The sequence below is a fragment of the Balaenoptera acutorostrata genome, chromosome 19 (genome assembly GCF_949987535.1).
Source record: "Balaenoptera acutorostrata chromosome 19, mBalAcu1.1, whole genome shotgun sequence".
In the NCBI taxonomy this organism is placed as follows: domain Eukaryota; kingdom Metazoa; phylum Chordata; class Mammalia; order Artiodactyla; family Balaenopteridae; genus Balaenoptera; species Balaenoptera acutorostrata.
The window spans coordinates 56,550,975-56,573,573 of NC_080082.1; the positions used below are offsets into that span (position 1 = coordinate 56,550,975).

The following is a 22,599-nucleotide window of genomic DNA, read 5'->3' on the forward strand; positions in this document are numbered from 1 at the left end:
TTTCCTCCTTGCCACGCTCCAGTGGGGTGGGGGTGATGCCCCCTTCACAGATGAGGAAACAGAGGCCCGGACTGATGGAGTCCCTTGCCCTGGGTCTTGGAGGCAGAGCCAGGGTTTGCAGGCAGTGGTTTGTGCTGGGTAGGTGGAGGCGCCTTGCAGACGTTCTTCGAGAGGTGAGAGCAGGGTCGGGGGTGGGGATGGCTGGGCAGGAGGTGCCTTAGGCACAGCGTGTGTGGGGGGCCCCTCTGCTCTCCAGGGTCCTGTCTCCCTGTGCCTGCTGCTGGCGTGATGGGTCGAACAGAGGTTCCCCCGGGAGATGGGGGAGGCAACCACAGAGCAGTGCCCAGTGACCAGACACTGCCCCCTGTAGCCCAGCTATGCCCCTTCCCTCCCCTGGGCTACTTCTCTCCCCTCACCAGGCTTTCAAGCAACTTCCTCCTCCCTGTCCTCTGCCAATTTAGGACTCTGCCCCCCTCCCAGCAGTACCCCTGCCCCATCAGGGAGGCCAGGCTGGTGTGTCTGAGTGGGGGCGTGGTGAGTCTGGGGGGGGAACCTCCAGGACAGCCCTGAGCTGCTTGAGCACAGGGCTGGGCCGATCCCCCACTCCCCCCGCCTGTCCGCGCACACACAGTTTAGCTGAATGACGGCGATTCATCTGGAAAACATCTGCAGGCTCTGTGCTGGACAGTGCCAGCACCCAGCTGAGGGACCCAGAGGGACCCAAGGGGAAGCGCGGTGGGACATAAACAAGTAAGCGCGGCAGCAGGGCAGGACAAGGCTGTCTAGGAGCCCCCCCAGGGCTGCAGGCGCTGGGCGAGTGAGCAACTGCTCCGAGGGATGTGGTGGGCAGCCGAGGCTGGTGGCTGCTGGACACCGGAGAGGGAGCAGGAGTCTGGGGAGTGGGCCAGGCAGGGAATGGCATGTGCAAAGGCACGGAGGCAGGCCAGGGACCGTGGCGCTCAGCTGTGTGTGCTGGGGAGGGGCTGGATGGGGTGTCTGCAGAGGAGCCCCACCCACTGAGGAGACCCTTCCTCCTCCCATTTGGGTCTGTCGCAGCCTCGGTGTACAGCTCTGAGGTGGAGGCACTTACCCACATCAGGCAGCAAGTGGCAGAGCCTGGCAGAGTCCAGATGGGTGATGCCCCCGGAATGCTATGAATGTAAACATTGGAGGTGGCGGCAGGGGGTGGGGTGCAGGCATGGAGGCCGAGCTGCCCAGGGACTGGTCAGCCGGGCCATTGTTCTTTTCTTGGTATGACTCGCATCCTCCAGGCACATGAACTGTGTATTCCTCTGTGTGTGTGTGTGTTCTGGGGGAGCCGAGGGTGTCTGGCCCACCTCACCTGCATCCATCCTTGGTCCTGGCAGCCCCAGCCCAGCCCACCCCTGCCAGCACCCTGGGGGCCCTTGGCCCTGCTCCTAGGGAGAGGTCCATTCTGTGGGCCCGGCTGGGAAGACAGCAGCCCCAGACTTGATGCTGGCAAGGGTGCCAGTGCCAGGGGCCACCCTCCCCTGCCAGGTGTGCAGGGCAGGAGGCGGCAAGCTCCAGGGCTGAGGCTGGGGAGGAGGGGGCCCAGGAGAGGAGGAAATGCGGGATGGTGAGCCACACAGGGTAGCCTGCTTCCCCCGCAGGACCTGTGACACAAACAGTCCCTTTGCAGATGACCCTGCCCCCAGCACTCTGCGTGACCCCCACCTTCCACTTGGAATCTGGTCCCATGTACAGAACCTTTATTGAGCACCTGCCGTGCGGAGGGACGTGTCCGATGCGGGCTCCCTCCACGCCAGCCCCGACTGGGGCGGGGCCCACCTTGCCCCTGGGACACCCCCACCTCCCTATGACACCCATTTGTTGAGCGCTTGTGAGGCCCTGAAGCGGTGGGACCCCGTCTCCCCAGCACCAGCCACCAGCACGGGCAGCATCTGGGTCCTCGGGATGGGGTGGCGTGAGGCTCGGCTGGGGGTGGGGCCTGGGGCTCCCTCAGGATCTCTGGATCACCACCTGGAACTTACCTGGAAGAGAAGGGCTGGCTTTAGCCTGAGGCTGGGACCGGAGAGGAGAGGCAGCACCCCAGTAGCTCAGAGATGTTCATCCCTGCCCTGCGCCAACAGCCTGGGTGGCCTAAGCTGGGCCTCAAGTTTCCTCACCGGTCTAGGGTGGTGATGCTTCCTGCCCACCTGGCCTGCATCCCAGGGCTGTGTGGGTGACTGGGGGCATGAAGGCCAAGCATGTCGGTTGCTGGGGAGGGTGCTGGCACGGGCTTCTGGGGCATGTATTGCTCAGATCCTGCCTACTCGGGTCCCAGGTCCCCGGTGATGAGTGGGCCTGGGCACTGGCAGAGGGGAAGACACCTGGAGGGAAGGGGACTGGAGTGTTGGCTGCAGGCTGCCCCCAGGTAAGGGTGGGGCCTCAGCCTGTCTGATGGAGGGCACTGTGGGCCAGCGGGGACCCGGGGGTCAGGAGGACAGCCCATCACGCCAGCTGCAAGTTCCACGGGGCCTGGCTGGCTGTGGAGCCCCTTAGCACAGCACCAACCCGGGTGGCTTCCATTATGTCCACCTGGGTTCCCGCGCCGGGAAGAGTGTTCGAAACCACTAGACCAGCTCATCGTCAAGGGTTGTCTCCTCCAGGCTGGCATGCCCCAGGGGAAGCAGGCTGCCGGGGACATCCAGGGGCAGGGGCATGGATGCGCTGCACCAGCTGTGTGGCCTGGGCCTGTGACTTAAACACTCTGGGCCCAAGACTCCCCATCTGTGAAATGGGGCTGGGGTGGCCCGGCCCCACCTCCTCGGCCCCCCGGGAGCAGGGGGACCCCCTGCCTCACTCGGGGGACGGGAGCCCCCCACCCCAACTCACAGGCGGGCAGGGCTGCCACGGAGGCGGTGACCAGGCTCTTGATGCCCAGGGTGCTGAGGGTGCCACGTAGGAGGCCGCAGGTGAAGGCCAGGAACTGGGGGCGGGGGACACAGGTCACTGTGGGCAGAGGGGGGAGGCCAACACCCAGGACCAGGGGGGCCACGCTGGGACCCTCCCTCTCCCGGGGTCCTGGGCTCGGGGAGAGGCCTGCCTGGGGCTGGAGTCCCAGCACCACCCCCATACCTTGGGCGCTTCCTCCAGGTACTGCAGACCCGAGGCCATCCGGATGAGAAGGGGAAAGCTGTTGTCCTGCAGGACGTAGGTCCCCTGGGGACAGAGGAGGGGCCCATGGGGGCTGGGGTGGCGCCTGTACCTTTGTTGGGGGGGGGAGGGGAAGCAGGACCCAGGGCCCAGCCCCACTGGGCTGAGGTCTGGAAGGACCCTTCCCTCAAAACCGCGGTGGCCGGTTACGGGCCCGTCCTTCAGAGCTGCACGAGGACCCACGGGCCTTCCGCCCCGGGCCTGGTGTCCTGCCCCACTGGGTGCGTGACCTTCCAGGGTGGTGGTGAGAAGCTGCAGCCCAGGCCCGTGGAGCGGCCCGCGGGGCCCCAGCACACAGGCTCCTAATGGGAACTAGGACCGGGTCCGGACAAGCAGCATCAGGCCGAGGCGAGGTGCCGCCCGCCGCAAGGGGCCTTCTGCCGGCTCCGGGGCCCAGCCGGCGAGGCCTGCAGGGAGGCTGGAAGCAGCTGCCACGCCCCACGGCAGCCTCCTGGCTTCCCCTGGAGCATGGCACAGAGGCCCCGAGGGGGCCCGTGCCTGCCTCCCAGCTTGGGCAGGTCCCCACGGCCGGGCTGGGCGTGCTGCAGCCGTCCCGGGCGGGGATTCCCTTCCCCGGCTCTTTCGGGCACCGGGCGTGGGCACGCACCTGGTGATTGGTGCGCAGGCTGTCCATCTGCTTCTGGAACACGGCCGCCCACACGTCTTTGCATAGGAACTTGAGGACGTCCAGCTCCTCCCTGAAGGCTAGCGTCTCCCGGGGCAGCCTGGGGTGGGGGGCCAGCGGCAGACACTGTGGGGCCAGGCCAGGCCGGGGGCGGGGGTGGGGCAGCCCCGGGATGAGGAAGAGGGAGGAGACCAGGCTGGGTTCCTGTGTGGAGCAAGGTACCCTCCGCGCCCGGCTGTGCCCAGGAAGGGACCCCACCTCAGCTCCTGCCCACCTCTCACCTCTCGCCCAGGGCCTGGCCCACGCGGAAGCCCATGCCCTCCAGGACCGACAGGCTCACCTTCTGTCCCTAGAAGGCCAGGGAAGAGAGGCGCAGGGGCCCTGGGTCACCTGAGGGAGCCGGGAGCCACTGGGTGTGGCCCCTGCGAGGGGACTTGCCCGTCCCTGCCCGTGCAGGGCGAGGAGGCCCAGAGGGGAGGGCCTTGCTACACAGGCTGGCAGGCCAGGCCGGCTTTGTCCCTCCACCCGTCACACGCCTCCAGAAACCCCATCAGCCCTCAGGACCTGCTCCCCTTCATTCCAGGAAAAACGGGTTTTCCCCAGGCTCAGCTTCACCCTGCTGGTCAAATCTTTCCTGATAACACCCATCACTTCCTATATGTGCTTTCAGTGTCTGTCCTTACAACACCCTGTGGAGTAGCACTCCCGTTACCCCCGAAACTCAAGGTGACCTGCCCTGGGGCTCATGTGGCGAGTAAGGGGGCCGCAAGGCATGGGCCCTGGCCCCTGGCCAGCAGGGGGGCTGAAAAGTCAACTGTGATCATTAGGCCTTAACGTATTAGCCGAGAATCCTGGGAGGGACGCACAGGGGCACAGGGGAGGGAACTGTTCCCTCGGGTGCCCGGTGAAGGCAGTGGTGGCAACGCGGCCTTCTGGAGGGCAGGCCAGGGTCCCACGGTGGAGGGGCTGAGGCACGGGGACGGGGGTGGCAGGAGGGCTGCACCTCGTGTCTGTCCACGTGCCCGGGAGGGCGGACGGCGTGGCTGGAGGAGAGCTGACCTGTGTGTGTTTTTGATCTGTGTGACCTGGAGAGAGCTGAGCACGTGAGGGAGGCTGGCCCAGACTGGGGGCGTCAGAAATACCAGGACGGCCTGTGGTGACCAACACGGGGCCGGGCACACCGGAGGAGGTGCGTTAGAAACAGATGCTGAATGAACCAAGTGAGGAACTGGGACTCGAGCACACACTGTGCCGGGTGCCCTGTACAGACCCCCTTGTTTAATTTTAACAACCCCATAAGGTAGGTTGTATTTCATACCTGGAGACCAGGCACAGAGGGGTTAGGTCACACCTCCCAGAGGCACCCTCAGCCACGGGGCTGTCCTTCGGACCTGAGCAGGTCTGACTCCTGCAGGCAGGTGGCAGATGGGTGGGCGGCCAGGGCAACACCCCCAGCTGTCCCTGCCCCAGGGCAGTGGCAAGGGCTGAGGCCCGCTGGGGGGACGCGCCAGGCGTAGGGAGGTCGGAGCAGAGGTGGCCTGCGTGCTGGCCCTCTGCTCCGCTGGGCTACATGATAGGCGGGCCCTGTCCCGCCACTCTGTGCTCTTCCTGCGGGAACCGGGCCTGGGGAAGGACACAGCTTCCTGCTGGTGGCAGTGGCACGTGCTCTCTGGTTTCTTCCAGCACAGCAGGGCCAGCCTTGCGGGGAGGGCTTGAAGACTCATGACGTGCGGGATCTGAGCTTGGGGCATGAGAGGCAGAGAGGGGGACGTGTGCCTGGTGGCTGGTTCCGGGGTCCGGGGCCAGATCAGCCCCTGACCCCTACCAGCTGCCCCGTGCCTCAGTTTCCTCACGTGTAAGATGAGGACCTTCCCAAGGTCCTCATGAGGATTAAGGGAGTGGGTAAGTGCAAGCCAAGTGCTCTGAGTCAGGCTCAGGAAGCGTTACTATCATTGTCATTTGCGGCCTCTGCATCTGTCAGCCTGCATGACGACGAGCTGATGGGGAAAGGGAAGGAAAGCCCCACGAAGGAGGGTCTGTTCTGTGGGCTGACGGATCTCAGCACCTGGATCACTGCCCCGCCCTCGATAAGCCTTCTCTGCCACCCCTGCGTCACCTCCCTCCTAGAGGTGAGCTCCCCGAGGGGGCCTGGCTGGGCTCCGCTCTAAGTGCATCTGTGTCCCGAGGACTCCCCGAGGGACAGGGAAGACCCCAGGACTCCCTTGTTCATCCCACAGACATTTCCTGACTGGCCTCCAGGAGCTCGCCTGGCAAGCCTAGTGGGGATGACGGGCACCCAGGGGATGACAAGCTGGTGAGAGGGCGGAGGGGGGCCTGACCTCACAGGGGTGGTGTGACCGGCAGCTCGCTCTACAGCAGCTGTTGCTATTGGCTCCATGGTCCCCAGCCCTTGAAAGGGGCCAGTTAAATATCTGCTGCACTGCAGAGACTGGGGGTGGTGGGGAGCGGGGAATAATGCGAGCAGGGAGGAGGAGAGGCAGGGGGGAGGAAAGGGCGGAGGGTGAGCGGGTGACTCGGGAGAGAGGGTGGAGGAGGGCGGGTGACTCGGGAGAGAGGGTGGAGGAAGGCGGCAGAACCCCACCTGCTCTCTGGCAGCCGCCTCCCAGGACTCAGCGGTGTTCAAGCCCCAATCCCTACAAAAGCTCTCCAGGCACTAGGGGTTCATCATTCCTGAGGAGGGAGGGCAAGGCGGGACACTCCCATCCCACTGGAAGCCTCCGGAGCCCAGCCGAGAGCCAGTGCATTTCTGGGCTCCCCACGCCTGCCTCAGCCGGGCTGACACAACAGCCCACGGAGAGGAACCGAGATAATGGGAGAAACGGGGGGACCCCTCGGAGGAGGCGTGTCGGTGTGGGCACGACGGGCATCCATGCAGCAGCTCGGGCACTTGGAGGAAGGGACAGTCGGACAAGGGAACGCTCTTAGAAATGAAACGGTAGCCAGAAGAAACGTTTGTTCACAAGGGAGCTGAAAAAGAGACAAATCTGGAAGGAAGGTAAAACCTCACAGGTTGTTAAGAAAAAAGGAAACCACGAGGTAGGAAAAAAAATGAGAGAAACGTTGACATGCGGAAAGAGATCTGGGAAGTCTGGGATTCCTCTGACTGCGAGAGATGGAACAATGCGGGAGAAGAAATAATGAAAGGCGCGTAAGAGGAACATGTGCTCTGCTAAAGGCAGATTCAAGCGTCCAGACCGAAAAGGGCCACAGAGCTCCGAGTAGGATGAATGGAAAACAAGTAAACCAGACTGCCTCCCCGCCGGTCCCGTCCTGGACTGAAACTCGATGGAGCTGGGTGGGGGGCTGCGTGCCTGGCCTGCCTTGCCCCTTGGTTATTAGTTATTTGTGAGGTTCAAGCCCCACCCGCGGAGCCACTCTGTGCTGGCCCAGGGCAGGGCATCCCAGGAAGGAGCAGCGCTGGTTCCTGCCTTAAGAAAAGCACAGGGAGGACTTCCCTGGTGGCGCAGTGGTTAAGAATCCGCCTGCCAATACAGGGGACACGGGTTCGAGCCCTGGTCCGGAAAGATCCCACATGCCGCGGAGCAACTAAGCCCGAGCGCCACAACTACTGAGCCTGCGCTCTGGAGCCCGCGAGCCACAACTGCTGAGCCTACGTGCCACAACTACTGAAGACCGCGCGCCTAGAGCCCGCGCTCTGCAACAAGCCACTGCAATGAGAAGCCCACACACCGCAACAAAGAGTAGCCCCCCTAGGGCTTCCCTGGTGGCGCAGTGGTTGAGAATCTGCCTGCCAATGCAGGGCACACGGGTTCGAGCCCTGGTCTGGGAAGATCCCACATGCCGCGGAGCAACTGGGCCCGTGAGCCACAATTACTGAGCCTGCGCGTCTGGAGCCTGTGCTCCGCAACAAGAGAGGCCGCGATGGTGAGAGGCCCGCGCACCGCGATGAAGAGTGGTCCCCACTTGCCACAACTAGAGAAAGCCCTCACACAGAAACGAAGACCCAATACAGTCATAAATAAATAAATAAATAAATAATAAATAAACTGCTTTAAAAAAAGAGTAGCCCCCGCTCGCCGCAACTAGAGAAAGCCCGTGTGCAGCAACGAAGACCCATTGCAGCCAAAAATAAATAAATTTATATATATTAAAAGCACAGGGAGAAGGGATGACTTCCGGCTTCCCCAAGGTGAATGGCCCCAGAAGACCCAAAAGAACTATGTGAGTGACCAGGTGAGTGACAGGGTGAGAGCACATCTCCCACCCTGTCGCCCTGTCCTCGTGCACCCAGGTGGTGCCCAGACAACCCCGAATCCCACCTTCTCCCCTGACACTCTCCGAGCTCACCCAGCCCCCCTCCGCCTGCCCTCGGTCTACCCCTCACCTCTGCTCGGGCTCCTGCAGCAGCGCCCTTCCCCACCCAGTCTCCATCCAGTCTCATCCACGTGGCCAGGGAGGACTTCCGGAAAAGTAAATCTGAGCCTGGCACACCTCAGTTTAAACCTTCTATGGCCCCCACCGCCCTCAGGACAGAGCCCCAGTTCCCGCACGGAGACCCCACTGCTGGCTCTGTGGCCTCGGATGCACTGCGCCCCCTCCAGGGCTCTGCCCCCTGCTATCACTGTGCCAGGAACTGGTTGGTTTTCCAGGCTCTTGCCTGAGGACAAGGACCGTATCTGATGGCTGCTACGCCCACCACAGGCCCTCCTGAGAGAAGGGGCTGGCCTGGGCACTCACTGGGCCTCGGTGGGCCAGGGCCTGCCCAGCAGGGCCGTTCCCAGGCCAGAGGCCAGTGGATGACAGCTCATTACACACAGAGGGGTTCACTCCTTTGCCCACAGGCTCCCCTTATCTTCAAAGCTCCTGAGGTGGACAAACCACAGCCTCTTCCTCCGACTCCTGGAACTTTTCCTGCTTTGATAACAAAGGCCCTTCGACCTCCCAGTTCCTCCGGCCAGTCTTCCATTCAACCCGTAACCGTCCAGGAGAATCCATTCAACAGCCACAAATAACCAGGCAGGACGTGGAGATCAAAAAGCCCTAAACAATGACTGCGGCTCCTGGGCGCCTGTGCTGTGGGGACAGAGAGGAACCAGCCACCATCGCTTTCCTCAAGGGGCTCTGGGGCAGGTGGGCGGGGCAGGCCTAATGCCACAGACAAGCTCTGGCACGGATGCCCAAGTCCTGATTTTGCCTTTGATCCTGGCTGTGCAGCGTCGGGGAAGCCCTCCCTCTCTGGTGCCTCAGTCCCTCCCCTGTAAAATGGGATGATGCCGTCAACCTCAGAGTGCTGTTCTGAGGACGAAATCAGATAAAATCCTGTGCTGGAGACATGATAAGTACCCAAGAAACAGAAGGCCTGCGTGTCGTTCAGACAGGACACTTGCTGGACCAAAGAGAAGCAGAGAGGGGAGGGGCCGAGAGCGAAAGAGAAAAGACTGCGCGAAACAGGGCAGCTGCCCACGATGTGCTAAGAAACGGGGCTCCCCAGCTTGAAAGAATATGGGGAGACGCCAGTCCTTCCCCTGGCTGCACACAGGAACCACCCAGAAGCTCTGAGGCCTGACGCCCAGGCCACTTCCTGGCCCAGCTCCACTGGAATCTCTGGTGTGGGACCCCAGCATCAGAACTGCAGAGGCAGCTGGGCAGAGAGCCACGCCCAAGGGTCACAGGCGCGTTCGTGCTGTAAAAGCCCTGTGTTGAGCAAAGCTGAGTAACCGCGTGTCCCCCCCCCCCCCCCACTTGCTTGGCCACAGGAACCCATTAAAATCCTCCCAGAGTGTCAGAGAAGACACTGAGAAAGACAGGCGAGAGTTTATAGCACAGGCTTTGGAAATGGGAGGCCTAGTTACATTCCTGACTCTGCCACTTGACAGTGAAGACTCCATCTATAAAAGCCTCTGTTTCCTCACCTACAAAGTGGGGAGGATCATGCTGACCTTTGTGGGTTGTTAGGTGGATCAAATGAAATCAGGAATGTGAAGCCCACCAGGGCACATGATGGGTGCTATTATTGGCCACGATACTAAGTGAATGCCAGTCCCTGCCCACACCCTCCATGGCACAAGGGCTGCACTCACTTCAACAAATCCATGCTGAGGACCTACTATGGGGTGATCAACACAGACCCGGTGCCCACCCACACCACACAGCAGGCAGCCTGGCAGAGGAGAGGCTGTGAATCAAAGGATCATATGGATACATAATTCAGATACATACTTATCGTGATACAAGGATACCCCACTTCCACTGGGGCCTCAGGGAGGGCTTCCCCGAGGAAGGGACATTTGAGCCAAGATCTGAAGGATTAATAGGTGTCAAGGCAGTGACGATGTGACAGGTGAAATGAGCTGGAAGATGAGGGAGGAGGCTGGTACAGGGCAGAGAGGAGGGAAGCCAGACTAAAGCAGGGAGGGGCCAGATGGGAACCATATTTAGACAGCACAACAGGAAGGGCCTGGCTGATGGCTGGAGGTGAGGGAGTCAAGGCAGATGTCAGGGACTCCCGGGTTTCTGGTTTGAAAACCAGGCTGGATGGGGTGCTGGGACACTGCAGCCCCCTCCCCAAAACACAGGCCAATGCACACTCCCTCTCCCATGTGCTAGCGTTCTCATAGCATTTTCCCAGGGTACAATATATACTCGTTTATCTGATTTGTCCGTCTACCCCACTATGACGTAAGCTCCAGGAGGGCAAGGGTTTTGGCATGGTTCGCTGAATAATCCCCAGAGCCTACAGCAGGGCTTGGCACCTTGCAGGTTTTAGTGACAGTCTGTTGAATGAATGAACTTGAAAAAAGTATGTTGAGATGATAACAAGCAACACCCTTGAATTGGGAAGAAAACACAGACCAATAAAAATGTCTTGCATATTGATGATGATCATAGAAAGAATAATAATGAAAAAAGTGAGCACAGCCCCACTTATTAAGCACCTACTCTCTCCGTCACCCTTTCTTCTTGGTAACAGACTTTAAAACAAGAGCTCCGTGTTTTGAGGGCTGATTAGGTGCTAGACATCGTACTAAGTGCTTTAAAGTCTGAGCATTTATTTTTCATAAGGGCCAACTTCCAAGATGCCAAGCACGCTCCTTCCGCAGGGCTTCACAGAAGGCTTCCCCCTCCCTGGAATGCTCTTCCCCCCACTTATCCCCGGGGCTTGCTTCCTCCCTTCTCTTCCTCAGAAAGGCTTTCCTCCACCATCCACCACTCTACCTCTCTTCTTTCCCCAACTCTCCTGAAGTTGTCTTTATAAAACTTCTCACTAGCTGGTGGCACATTCTATTTTTATTTATTGTTTGTTTTGACTCCCCTACTAAAACGTAAGCTTCACGAGGACAGGGAAACAGTGCCCTGAATACAGTAGGCGCTCAGTAAGTTTGTTGAATGAATCAATGTCTCGCTCGGAGTCTTAGGTGCTGTTATGATCTCATTTTACAAGGGAGGAAACTGAGGCACACAGAGATCGGATCACTGGCTCTCACACCCTGTATAAGTGGTGCAGGCGGGATTCAACCCAGGCTCAATATATAACTTCTCAATATATACCCAGTAATCGTAATTACTGTAATTGCTACCCGCTTACTCTGTGCCAGGCTTTGAGCTAAGAGCCTGACCCCGAACTCTCGCTCAGTTCTAGCTGCGACCCTCGAGGCCGGCCCTGCTGCGACCCCGCTTTGCAGAGGCGGAAGCTGGCGCCTGAGGTCGCCCAGCGAGGCAAGGGCGGGGGTTCGACCCGGGCCGCTGCCGCGCCCTCTGCTCCTCCCGGGGCCTCGACCCGGCCTTCACGCCGCGGCCCGTGCCTCCTTCCCCCCGGGGCCCGGCGCTCACCCCGGGACCGGGGTCCGGATCTTGCGCCCACAGCTCCGCTACCATTTCCGTGTGCAGAAACTCGAACAGTACCGCGTCAGCCATGCGCCGGGCTCCCGTGCCTAACAACCGTCCAGCGCCTAGTGTTCTCATTGGCCCGGCTGGGCAAGCCCCGCCTCCTGCACCTAAGCGCGAGCCCGCCCACTCTCGCTTCCATTGGTGTTTCGGGCTAGCCCCGCCTTCCTTTTCTGGGCTCTCGTGGCACGCGCCTGAACCTGGGAGACTAGGGGGAGGGCCTGCTTTGTCTATATTGGCAGCACGTGACAAGCATCTCCGCCCTTCCCTCTGCTTCTTCCCCGTTTCCGGGTGCTCGAGCATTTCCATTGGCCGAGTCGCTGTTACACGTGACTTAGAGTCCCCGTTTGTCTGCACGCCTCGCAGCACAACCCGGAAGCGCCAGCCCAACAGCTTTCCTATTGGCCGTGCCCATATTCACGTGGCTCTTCACACACCCCCTCAAAGCTGGTCCTGAGGGCTTGCTTCCTGGTTGGTAGGCGAGCGGCCCAGGTGATTGGCCGCCAACACCCTCCCAACCTGCTCCCCTGTTGGTTGGGGCTGCTGCCTTCTCCTCTCTCGGTAAAGATTCTGCACTTCGGCTAGGTAGCGGATCCCGTCGGCTGGGCGCTCCGGTGACTTGGTACGGTCTGCGGTGATAGCGCTCCCTTAGTGCACCCTTCCCAGAGTCCAGTTGGGCTGTTACCCTTTCTGTGACCCAGGCACTGGTACCTGAACGGCTCAGGAGCCCGTGTGCTTCCGAATCTGACAAGGCTTGGAGGACGGTGTGGGGTGTGGCCTCTGCTAGGAAGCAAAATCGGAAAGAGCTTAGTTTGGGACTCCGGGTACTCGTGCCTCAGCCTTGATCGAGCTGGTGGTCCTCAGTTTTCCCATCAGTACACTGAGGAGGCTGGGGTCCAGTAGCCCCCATCATCATCATCATCAGGGATGATGATGCAGAAAAGGAAACTGAGGCCCAGGCAGGGGAAGCAGATGGCCCCAAATTGCTAAGGTAGTCAGTGGAGGGGCTGAGAATCCAGAACTTGCGCCTTTTAACCACGGCAGGGCGCCCGCCTCTCATAGCATCCCTTCGCGCGTCTTCTCCCTAGCTCGCGCCATGGCGTCCCAGAGTCGTCGGCGGAGGCCGCTGCGGAGGCCTGAGACGGTGGTGCCGGGGGAGGCGGCCGAGACGGACTCGGAGCTCTCTGCGTCCTCGTCGGAGGAGGAGGAGCTGTACCTGGGCCCGTCGGGCCCGACGCGCGGCCGCCCCACGGGACTGCGGGTGGCCGGGGAGGCCGCGGAGACCGACTCGGACTCGGAGCCGGAGCCGAAGGCCGCTCCGAGGGATCTGCCTCCGCTCGTGGTGCAGCGGGAAACTGCCGGGGAGGCCTGGGGAGAGGAGGAGGCCCCGGCGCCCGCCCCCGCGCGTTCGCTGCTGCAGCTCCGGCTGGCTGAGAGCCAGGCGCGGCTGGACCACGACGTAGCGGCCGCGGTGAGCGGCGTGTACCGCCGCGCGGGCCGTGATGTGGCCGCCCTGGCCGGTAGGCTGGCGGCTGCCCAGGCGGCGGGATTGGCAGCGGCCCACAGCGTGCGCCTGGCGCGGGGGGACCTCTGCGCGCTGGCCGAGCGCCTGGACATAGTGGCCGGCTGCCGCCTGCTGCCCGACATCCGCGGCGTGCCGGGCACCGAGCCCGAACAAGACCCGGGACCGCGAGCCTAGCCGTGACCCCCTCTCCCGCCTGACTGAGCCCTGGGGGTAGGCCTTGCGGCCTCTGGGACCTGGCTCTGTGCCCTGTTTAGCCACCCACCCATCTTGCTGTCACCCTCAGGGATAACCCCGCCCCCTGTATAATGCTCTGTGTGTGTGTGTGGAGGGGGGGAGGATGGGGGGTTAATGCTGTGCAGCCCTGCCAGGCCCTAGCATCTGGTTCCTCCCCCTGGTCCTGGCCCTTGCTTCCTGGTTCAGAGCTTGTGTGTGTCTGAAGCTTGGCTCAAACTCCTGGGTAACTAGCTACTCCTTAACCTGTCTCCATCTTAGCGGTTCACAGAGCCTCACCTTTCCTGTCTGCCTGCCTTCCTCAGTTTGTTTTCTGTTCACAGGGGCTGGTCCTGCTTCTGGCGCAGATTCCCTGATGTCTCTGGTCCTAGTCCCACTTCTGGAATTTTGCCCTCTAATCTGGACCCTTTTTCTGCTCCTCAGGCTTGGCTCTGATTCCATCTCCTCCTTCTAGGCCTTGCTCTTCCACCTCCTGGCTCCTTCTCCTTGGGCTTAGCTCCACCCCCTTGGCCTGATCTTGTTTCCTGGGTCCAGCTGTACCCTTAGGTTTGGTTCTGCTGCTTTTTGCTTCTCCCATCCTGTTTAAACTACCTACTTAATTATGGGCTCCAGGGACCCCCTATGGTTTTCTTCATCAGGCCCAAGATGAGCCCTCCTCCTGACCCGAGGAGGTCCCCCTCCCAGCTCCCCAGGCCCAAGGTGGCATCTCCTCCAGGCCCAAGTTGGTGTGTCCTTCCCACCTTCCAGGCCAAGATCACGCCGTCTGCCCAAGTTCCAGGTACAGGATGGGCCTCCTCCTCATTCTCCAGGCTGAGAGTGCCCCCAGCAGGCACTTAGGGCCCAATACAGACCTGCCCTGGAACTTTGGGCACAATATGACACCACTTTGCCGATAAGGACCACATGTATTTTGTTTGGTCACCGTGTTGTTCCCTGGATGCTAAAAGGGCTTGGCTGTCTGGCTTGTCTCAGGGCCTGGGCTTAGCTCCTTCTTTCTGCGCCTCACCTGGTCCTTCTTCTCCCAGCCCCAGTCCCTCAGTCCCATTCACATTTATTCCCCTCCCCCGCTCTTACTCCAACCTGAGCTGAGATCTGGGCCCCCAGGATGGAGAAGTGGGGAAGAACGCTCTATGGCAGACTCATTAAAACTCAAAACATTTATTGATATGGTCAGTTCCTCTTATATCCCCATCTAAGCTGGGGGCGGGTAGGTTGGTGATTTTGCTGAGAATGTGGGTCCCAAGAAAGGGATCCTTCACGCCTGGCCTATTGAAGGTGAGCCTGTGGCCGGGCAATCAGGGCTCCTAGTTTTTTGCCCTGGTTCTGCACTTATTTGTATTTTGTTAATTCACCACACGTTTATTGAGCTCCTGTTCTTTGCCTGTCCTGGGCTGGGCACTGGGGGTGCCCCACAGGCTGGGCCCTTGCAGAGCTCACAGTCCAATGGGGGAGACAGCCATTAAAATATTCTCGCAAATAAGTGCATAGTTTTAATAATTGTAATTTATACTTCAACTATAATTTTTCTGGCATTGTGATTAGTGCCGTAAAGAAATACAGGAGCTTTGTGAGGGTGTAACTGAGGTCTGTCTGACCTTGTTTGGGGGGAGGTCAGATGGCTTCCCTGAGGAAGTGATGAGTGAGTTTGAGCCAAGCCCTGAAGGTGTAAAAAAGGTGAAACAGGTTGGGTAGAAAAGAGTTGCAATCAGCAAGAATAGCATATGCAAAGGCCCTGAGTCAGAAAGGGGCAGGGCCTATTTAATAACAGAAGAGGGTGATCTCTTCTATTCTCCACCTAGAGTGGAGAGAGCAGGGGAGATGGGGGTGGTGAGGGTGGTGAGTGCTGTGCTAGCAGGGGCCAGACGAAGCTGAGCTTTTAAACTAGGTAAAGATTCTTGGTCTTTATTGAACAGCCAGTAAACAGAGAATGATGCCATCTGATGAATGTGTTTTGTGAAGGAGACTCTGAGACTGGTGCTTCTGCAGTGTGGTTGCCTCTGATAAATACCCAGAAATACTGGTTTAAAAAATCAAACTTCCTTTTAAAGGTACAGCTGAGCTCAGAGAGAACATGAGAAATCTCCTGGGCCCAAGTTAATTTCTGCTGCACAGCAAAGGGATTTAGTTCTACTCACGTGTATATATATATACATATATATATATATATATGGTCTCTTTCATATTCTTCTCCATTATGGTTTGTCACAGGCTATTGAATATAGTTCCCTGTGCTATCCAGTAGGACCTTGTTGCTTATACATTCTGTATATAATAGTTTGCATCTGCTAATCCCAAACTCCCAATCCTTCCTTCCCCTCCTCCTTGGCAACCACAAGTCTGTTCTCTCTGTCTGTGAGTCTATTTCTGTTTTGTAAATAAGTTCATTTGTGTCGTATTTTAGATTCCACATATAAGTGATATCATATGATTTTGTCTTTCTCTGAGTTACTTTACTTAGTATGATAGTCTCTAGGTCCATCCATGTTGCTGCATGTGGCATTATTTCATTCTTTTTTATGGCTGAGTAATACTCCATTGTGTATGTATACCACATCTTCTTTATCCATTCATCTGTTGATGGATATTTAGGTTGTTTCCATGTCTTGGCTATTGTAAATAGTGCTGCTATGAACATAGGGGTGCATGTATCTTTTCGAATTATAGTTTTGTCTGAATATATGCCCAGGAGTGGGATTGCTGGATCATATAAAGCCTTGGATTTTAACAGCTGCTGGACCTTGGGCCAAGCTCTTATTAGAGAAGCAGAGGCCCTGGCATAAAACTTAGTCCCTTGAAGGGCTATATCTTGAATGAAAGAATGTGGTAGAAAAAAATCTGATTGATACCATTGAGGCATACCTAGGAAACTTGTCCATTTTGGCTTAGGCTCTGGGTGGAGGGAATTTTTCCTCAGGGAATTCATAACCACAGGCTTTTCTTCAGGCCTGATTGGGGTTTGGGTATAACCTTACGGAGCAGTTCAGGAAACCCCAAGCACAGAAATAAACTGAAAGTAGGCTCTGGCCAAAGCCAGGGAAAACACCCTCAACCAGCCTCACGCAGAATTACAGCAGACTAATATAGACCAAACCTAAGTTCATAGTTGAAAACTGCCAAGTGGGACTTATCTGGTGGTGCAGTGGTTAAGAATCCGCCTGCCAATGCAAGGGACACTGGTTTGAGCCCTGGTCCGGGAAGATCCCACATGCTGCAGAGCAACTAACCCGTGGGCCACAACTACTGAGCCTGCTCTCTAGAGCCTGCAAGCCACAGCTACTGAGCCCATGTGCCGCAACTACTGAAGCCTGTGCGCTCTAGGGCCCACGTGCCGCAACTACTAAGCCCGCATGTTGCAACTACTGAAGCCCACGTGCCTAGAGCCTGGGCCCAGCAACAAGAGAAGCCACTGTAATGAGAAGCCCTTGCACTGCAATGAAGTGTAGCCCCCGCTCGCCACAACTAGAGAAAGCCCACATGCGGCAACAAAGACCCAACACAGCCAAAATAAAGTAAATTAATTAATTAAAAAAAAAAAGAAAACTGCAAAACATACCAGATGATAAAGTGATGAACCAGTAAAGGCTGCTGGTTCCCTTCCCCAAATTCAACCTTGGAGAAACTGGAAAAAAGAAAGAAATCCGGATCCGAGGAATAACAAAATGTTGAGAAGTCCTCAGGGACAAAGAGGTGATCTGACATAGTATTCTGCTTCTTATTTCTTTGTAACAAATGACCAAAAATTTAGTGGCTTGCAACAGTTGTTTTATTATGCCCACAGATTCTGTGGATCAGGAATTCCAGCAAGGCTCAGCTGGAAGATTCTTTGGTTCCTTGTAGTAATGACTGAGGTCACTCAGGTATTCAGCTGGCAAGTGGGTTGGCACAGAGGGTCCCAGTGACTTCCCTCAGGTGGCTGGACTACAATGACTCAGAGATTAGGATTGCTGACTGGAGTGTCTGTATATGGCCTTGAGCTTCCTTCTAACATGGCAGCCCCAAAGTAATCAGATTCCTTACATGGTAGCTCAGCACTCCAAATATATTTCAGTAGACAAAGTAGAAGCCCTTGGGTGTCATGCATGATCACTTCTGCTGTGTTCTATCAGTTATTAGCAAGTCACTAAGTCCAGCCAAGATTCAAAGGAGGGGGTGGAGGGGAAGGAGACATAGACCTTTGATGAACGAGAGTATCAGAATTTGTGGATCTATTTTGAAACCACTACAGTTAGATGGGACAGTGGGTTGTGGAAGAGTCGTTGACTTTTTTGGTCCCTCTCTTTCAATGTTGCCTTGGGTAAATGATTGCCTGAGACATAAGACCATCAGCCACTCAGACCCTCTGGGGAGGGTGAGGTCACATCAGGGGTGCTCCAGATTCCTATTTTATTTAATGGGTTATAACGTATTACTCTCATTATTTTGATGCTCAAATTGTGTCTGGTGTGGCCAGCAGGACCCCCTTCTAGCTGGCTTCTGTGTCCTATTGACATTTCTTCACCATTCTTTGAATACTTTCTTGCTCTCAGGCACAAAATGATCTAGGCACATCTTGTTTTTTTCTCTGCCTCAGCCTTGAAACCATCCATCTCTGCAAGGGTCCCTGGTTCCTTTTTAGTGGGAAGTGGTGTTTAGAAGCCAAGATGTGGGTGCTGGGTGTGCTCATTGCTAATGAGGTGTTGCTACTCCCAGGCCCTCTCAATGCACAGACCTAGAAGAAAAACACAAGGCAAAAAACAAAATAACTATCTAATCCCTATACCATACACACATTTTAAAATAGACTTTATTTTTAGAGTAGTTCACAGCAAAAGTGAGTAGAAAGTACGGAGAAGTCCCATATGCCCCCAACCCTAACCCTCACAGCCTCCCCCGCTATCAATATCCCACACGTCTATTGTACATTTGTTACAATCAATAAACCTACATCAGCATCATTACCACCCAAAGTCTGTAGATTATATTAGAGTTCACTCTTGTACATTCTTTAGGTTTGGACAAATGTATAAATGACATGTATCTACCAGTAGAGTGTCTATACAGAATAGCTTCCCCGCCCTAAAAATCCTCTGCACTCTGCCTATTCATCCCTCCCTTCCCCCAACCCCTGGCAGCCAATGATTTTTTTAATGTCTCTACAATTTTGCCTTTTCCAGAATATCATATAGTTGGAATCATACAGTATGTAGCCTTTTCAGGTTGGCTTCTTTTGCTTAGCAATATGCATTTAACATTTCCTCCATATCTTTTCACGGCTTAATAGCTCATATCTTTTTAGCACTGAATAATAACCCATTGTCTGGATGTACCGCAGTTTATTTATCCATTCGCCTGCTGAAGGACATCTTGGCTGCCTCCAAGTTTTGGCCATTATGAATTTAAAGCTGCTCTAAACATCTGTGTGCAGGTTTTTGTGTCGATACACGTTTTCAGCTCCTTTGGATAAATACCAAGAAGCATGATTGTTGGCACACACTTTTTATCTTTCTTTCTATTCCAATCCAACATCGCTGGTTTGTTCTCGTTTTCTCTAAGAGGGACTTTTAGAGGGCAAAATCCTACAGATTTTGAAAGAACGGAAGAAGATGCAACAGCAAGAATGCTTGGAAAGATGAAAAGCACCCAGATGAGTGAAAAGATCTTAGCAGTCCTGAGAAAAATAACCTAGAAGAGAACAACAGCTGAGAACCAACCTTAAGCAGCAAAATTCCCTCAAATTGTCGGAGTTGTTTGAAACAGCTGCAGTGTAAGTGGGAAGGCAAAAGTAAGACGAGTTGATTGAAAGTCTGTTTAAGAAGCGGCCAGATGCCTGTTAGCCTCTCCTAACTGCAGATGAGGCAGCCACACCTGCTGTGTTCTGGAAAAAGCCTGGGGATTCATCCTGCGCGGGGGCCGGCTGGAGGGGAAGTAAGAGGATATTTGGCCTGGAGTGGGGTATGGGGGAGATCAGTCCATTCTGAAAACAGGCAGACTGAGAGAATGAATGTACACTCTTTCTCTACCTGACGTAAAACAGAAAAACTAAGATATAGACATGTAAGCTGCCTATTAGAGTTGGCCGATGCCCTGCCTTGAGCTGGGCCAATTTACACACCTCCCCCCGCCAAACTTCCCTGTGGAAGTGCCCGCTTCCTTCCAATGGCAAATAGCGTCAGCAACGGATTTTATCTTTGCCAATCTGATAGGTGAAAAATGGTACTCAGGGTAGTTTTAAATGGCAGGAAATGAAATTAAAACCATAGTGAGACAGGCATTTTCATGCCTATCAGATTGGCAACATTTTAAAAGTCTAACAATACCGATTGTTGGTGTGGAGGTGAAACAACAGAACATTCACACCCTGTGGGTGAGAACGGACATTGACATGACCGCCTGGGGAGACAGCTTAACCGATAGCTGCTGATGTACCCTCTGCACACCCCAGTGCATGCTCTTTGTTGACAGAAACACTGGTAACTAAGTGCCCATTAACAGGAGAATGAAGGTATAAGTTTTGGTATATTGATAGAGTGGAAAGCTATACAGCAATGAAACTGAATTAACTAAAGATATAAGTATAAACATGGATGAATCCCCCCAACATAACATCAGCAGACCACAGCAAGCTGCAGAAGAATACATTCAGGATGTTATCCTTCATCTAAAGTTAAAAAATAAGCAAATGACTGGTATGGATTGCTGGGTTTGTAAACACATGCCCTGTAAGTTTAAAGGAATGTGGGAGCAATAAAAGATGCCCCAATTGCGATATTGGTTGCTTCTGATGGGCAAGAAGAAGGCTGTTATCCAGAAGGAGTAATTAGCAGGTTTCACCTAAATTGATGACATTTTGCCCTTGAACTGGATGGTCAAGACTGGGGTGTTGGGGCTTCCCTGGTGGCGCAGTGGTTGAGAATCTGCCTGCTAATGCAGGGGACACGGGTTCGAGCCCTGGTCTGGGAAGATACCACATGCCGCGGAGCAACTCGGCCCGTGAGCCACAACTACTGAGCCTGCGCGTCTGGAGCCTGTGCTCCGCAACAAGAGAGGCCACGACAGTGAGAGGCCCGCGCACCGCGATGAAGAGTGGCCCCCGCTTGCCGCAGCTAGAGGAAGCCCTCGCACAAGAAACGAAGTCCCAACACAGCCAAATAAATAAATAAATAATAATTAAAGGTGCTAATAATTAAAAAAAAAAAAGACTGGACAAAAAAAAAAAAAGACAGGGGTGTTCATCGTTCCTTGTAACATTAGCACGTTGTAAATATTTCATAAGGCAAATGAGAAATGAGGGTAGGTGTCCCAGGCAGAGGGAACAGCAGAGATGAAGGTCCTGAGGCAGGAGGCTGGGATGCTAAGAGCAAAAAGCCAGGTGCACAGGGAGTGAAATGTGACGAAACAGTCAGCAGGGGCCAGACCAGGCTGGGGCCCCCTTAAGAACTGTGTTCCTGTCTCCTGAGAACAACAGGGAATCATGGAAAGAATTTAAACATGTAAGTTACATGATCAGATTTGCACTTTGAAATGACTGTATCAGCTACTGGATGAAAAGCAGAGGGAAGCAAGAGTGGGAGCGGTAAGCCCAGTCAGGAGTGGTGACAAATTGAAATTATAACAGAGTGACCCCAGTTCAGGTGTTCTAAAACGGAGTCAAGCGGCCGTTGAGCATCTGGTCTCAGACACCTCTCTGCACCACTGAGAACTTGAACTTTCTTTGAACTGTGCCAGATCCGAGGACACCACCAGCTGTAGTCAGAACAATACCTGCCAGCTGCAGCCTTTTCCTCTCAAGTTCTCTCCTTGTAACTGTGCAACCATTTCGGACCCCAACCAATCCTTACTTAACAAGCACCCTTACTGCTTGCCAGCTCCAATTATAATTCTTGAGAAACAACTCATGTAACTAACTGTAACTTTGCAAGTTTGCTTTTATAAGCCTCCCCTATTTTGTAATCCAGCGGAAAACAATTCAAGTGCTTCTTGAATCTGTGTCTCCTGGGCTGCAGTCCAGACAAACCCCCAATAAACATCTTTTTATTTCAATCAGGTCTTTGTTTCTGAAATTTTGACTAACAGGAGGTTCGTGTAAGGATCCAGGTGAGGCACAATGGTGGCTTAGATCACCTTCCAAACCTGCAAGTACAAAGGATCTGGAGACAAGTGGTTGGAGTCAAGAACTGTCTAGGAGGTGAAATCAACAGACCTGCTTAAGGGTGATGGAGGGGAGGAGGAGGTCAAGGATGACTCCTAGCTTTCTGGCTTGAGCCCCTGAATGGATGGAGGTATAGAAAATATGGTTTCCTATTGTCACCGTATCAAATTACCACAAATTTAGTGGCTTAAAACAACATAGAAGGCTTCCCTGGTGGCGCAGTGGTTGGGAGTCTGCCTGCCAATGCAGGGGACACGGGTTTGAGCCCTGGTCCAGGAAGATCCCACACGCCACGGAGCAACTAAACCCGTGTGCCACAACTACTGAGCCTGTGCTCTAGGGCTCGCGAGCCACAACTACTGAGCCCGAGCCACAACTACTGAAGCCCACGCATCTAGAGCCCGTGCTGTGCAACAAGAGAAGCCACCGCAATGGGAAGCCCGCGCATCACAACGAAGAGTAGCCCCCGCTCGCCGCAACTAGAGAAAGACCGTGCGCAGCAACAAAGACCCAATGCAGCCAAAAATTTAAAAAATAAAAAATTTTAAAAAGCTTTAAAACAAAAAACAACATAGATTTGGGGACTTCCCTGGTGGTCCAGTGGGTAAGGCTCTGTGCTCCCAAAGCAGGGGACCAAGGTTCGATCCCCGGTCCAGGAACTAGATCCCACGCGCATGCCGCAACTAAGACCCGGCGCAGCCAAAATAAATAAATAAATAAAAATTTTAACAACCCAATGTAGATTTATTATCTTACAGTCCTGGAGGTCAGAAGTCCTAAAATCAGCGTATCAAGAGGACTTCATTCCTCCTGGAGCTCTAGGGGAGAATCCATCCCCTTGCCTTTTCCAGCTTCAGGGGGCTGCCTGCTTTCCTTGGCTCGTGGCCACTTCCTCCACCTTCAGAGAACCACAGCATCTTCAGATCTCTCTCTTTCTCTCTGCTGAGGTTGTCACATTGCCCTCTCTCTTCAGTCAAATCTCCCTTTGCCTCCCTCTTATAAGGATACTTGTGATTATATTTTGAGCCCATCTGGATAATCAGGATA

The 22,599-nt window shown here is 55.4% G+C and overlaps 2 protein-coding genes across 4 annotated transcripts; one reads left to right on the forward strand and one right to left on the reverse strand.

Moving 5' to 3' along the window:
• Positions 1-1,708: 1,708 nt before the first annotated feature.
• On the reverse strand, positions 1,709-12,086 carry TRAPPC6A (trafficking protein particle complex subunit 6A). 3 transcript variants are annotated; one of them, XM_007168128.2, is made up of 6 exons: positions 11,615-11,788; positions 4,084-4,151; positions 3,785-3,902; positions 3,100-3,183; positions 2,857-2,950; positions 1,709-2,012 (listed from the first exon to the last, which is right to left on the reverse strand). In XM_007168128.2, exons 1-6 carry the CDS (start codon positions 11,744-11,746, stop codon positions 1,981-1,983), a joined length of 528 nt encoding a protein of 175 aa, XP_007168190.1. In that variant the 5' UTR covers positions 11,747-11,788; the 3' UTR covers positions 1,709-1,980. The 3 variants fall into 3 exon arrangements, with proteins under 3 accessions (XP_007168190.1, XP_057390701.1, XP_057390702.1); XM_057534718.1 differs by lacking the exon at positions 2,857-2,950 and having other exon boundaries at positions 11,615-12,086; XM_057534719.1 differs by lacking the exons at positions 2,857-2,950; positions 4,084-4,151 and having other exon boundaries at positions 11,615-12,086.
• Positions 12,087-12,123: 37 nt separating this feature from the next.
• Positions 12,124-20,621, forward strand: BLOC1S3 (biogenesis of lysosomal organelles complex 1 subunit 3). The gene is made up of 2 exons (XM_007168129.2): positions 12,124-12,290; positions 12,757-20,621. The coding sequence occupies exon 2, from the start codon at positions 12,765-12,767 to the stop codon at positions 13,365-13,367; it is 603 nt and encodes a 200-aa protein (XP_007168191.1). The 5' UTR covers positions 12,124-12,290; positions 12,757-12,764; the 3' UTR covers positions 13,368-20,621.
• The last annotated feature ends 1,978 nt before the right edge of the window (positions 20,622-22,599 follow it).

Bases quoted from the DNA above. Each gene is read 5' to 3' on its own strand.
- BLOC1S3 (XM_007168129.2), top strand. From the start codon at position 12,765: ATGGCGTCCCAGAGTCGTCGGCGGAGGCCGCTGCGGAGGCCTGAGACG.
- TRAPPC6A (XM_057534718.1), bottom strand. From the start codon at position 11,977: ATGGAAATGCTCGAGCACCCGGAAACGGGGAAGAAGCAGAGGGAAGGG. The intron at 3,903-4,083 runs GTGAGAGGTGGG...CCCCCACCCCAG, and splicing joins GGCCAGGCCCTGGGCGAGAG to GCTGCCCCGGGAGACGCTAG. The intron at 3,184-3,784 runs GTGCGTGCCCAC...CTCTGTCCCCAG, and splicing joins GCCTGCGCACCAATCACCAG to GGGACCTACGTCCTGCAGGA.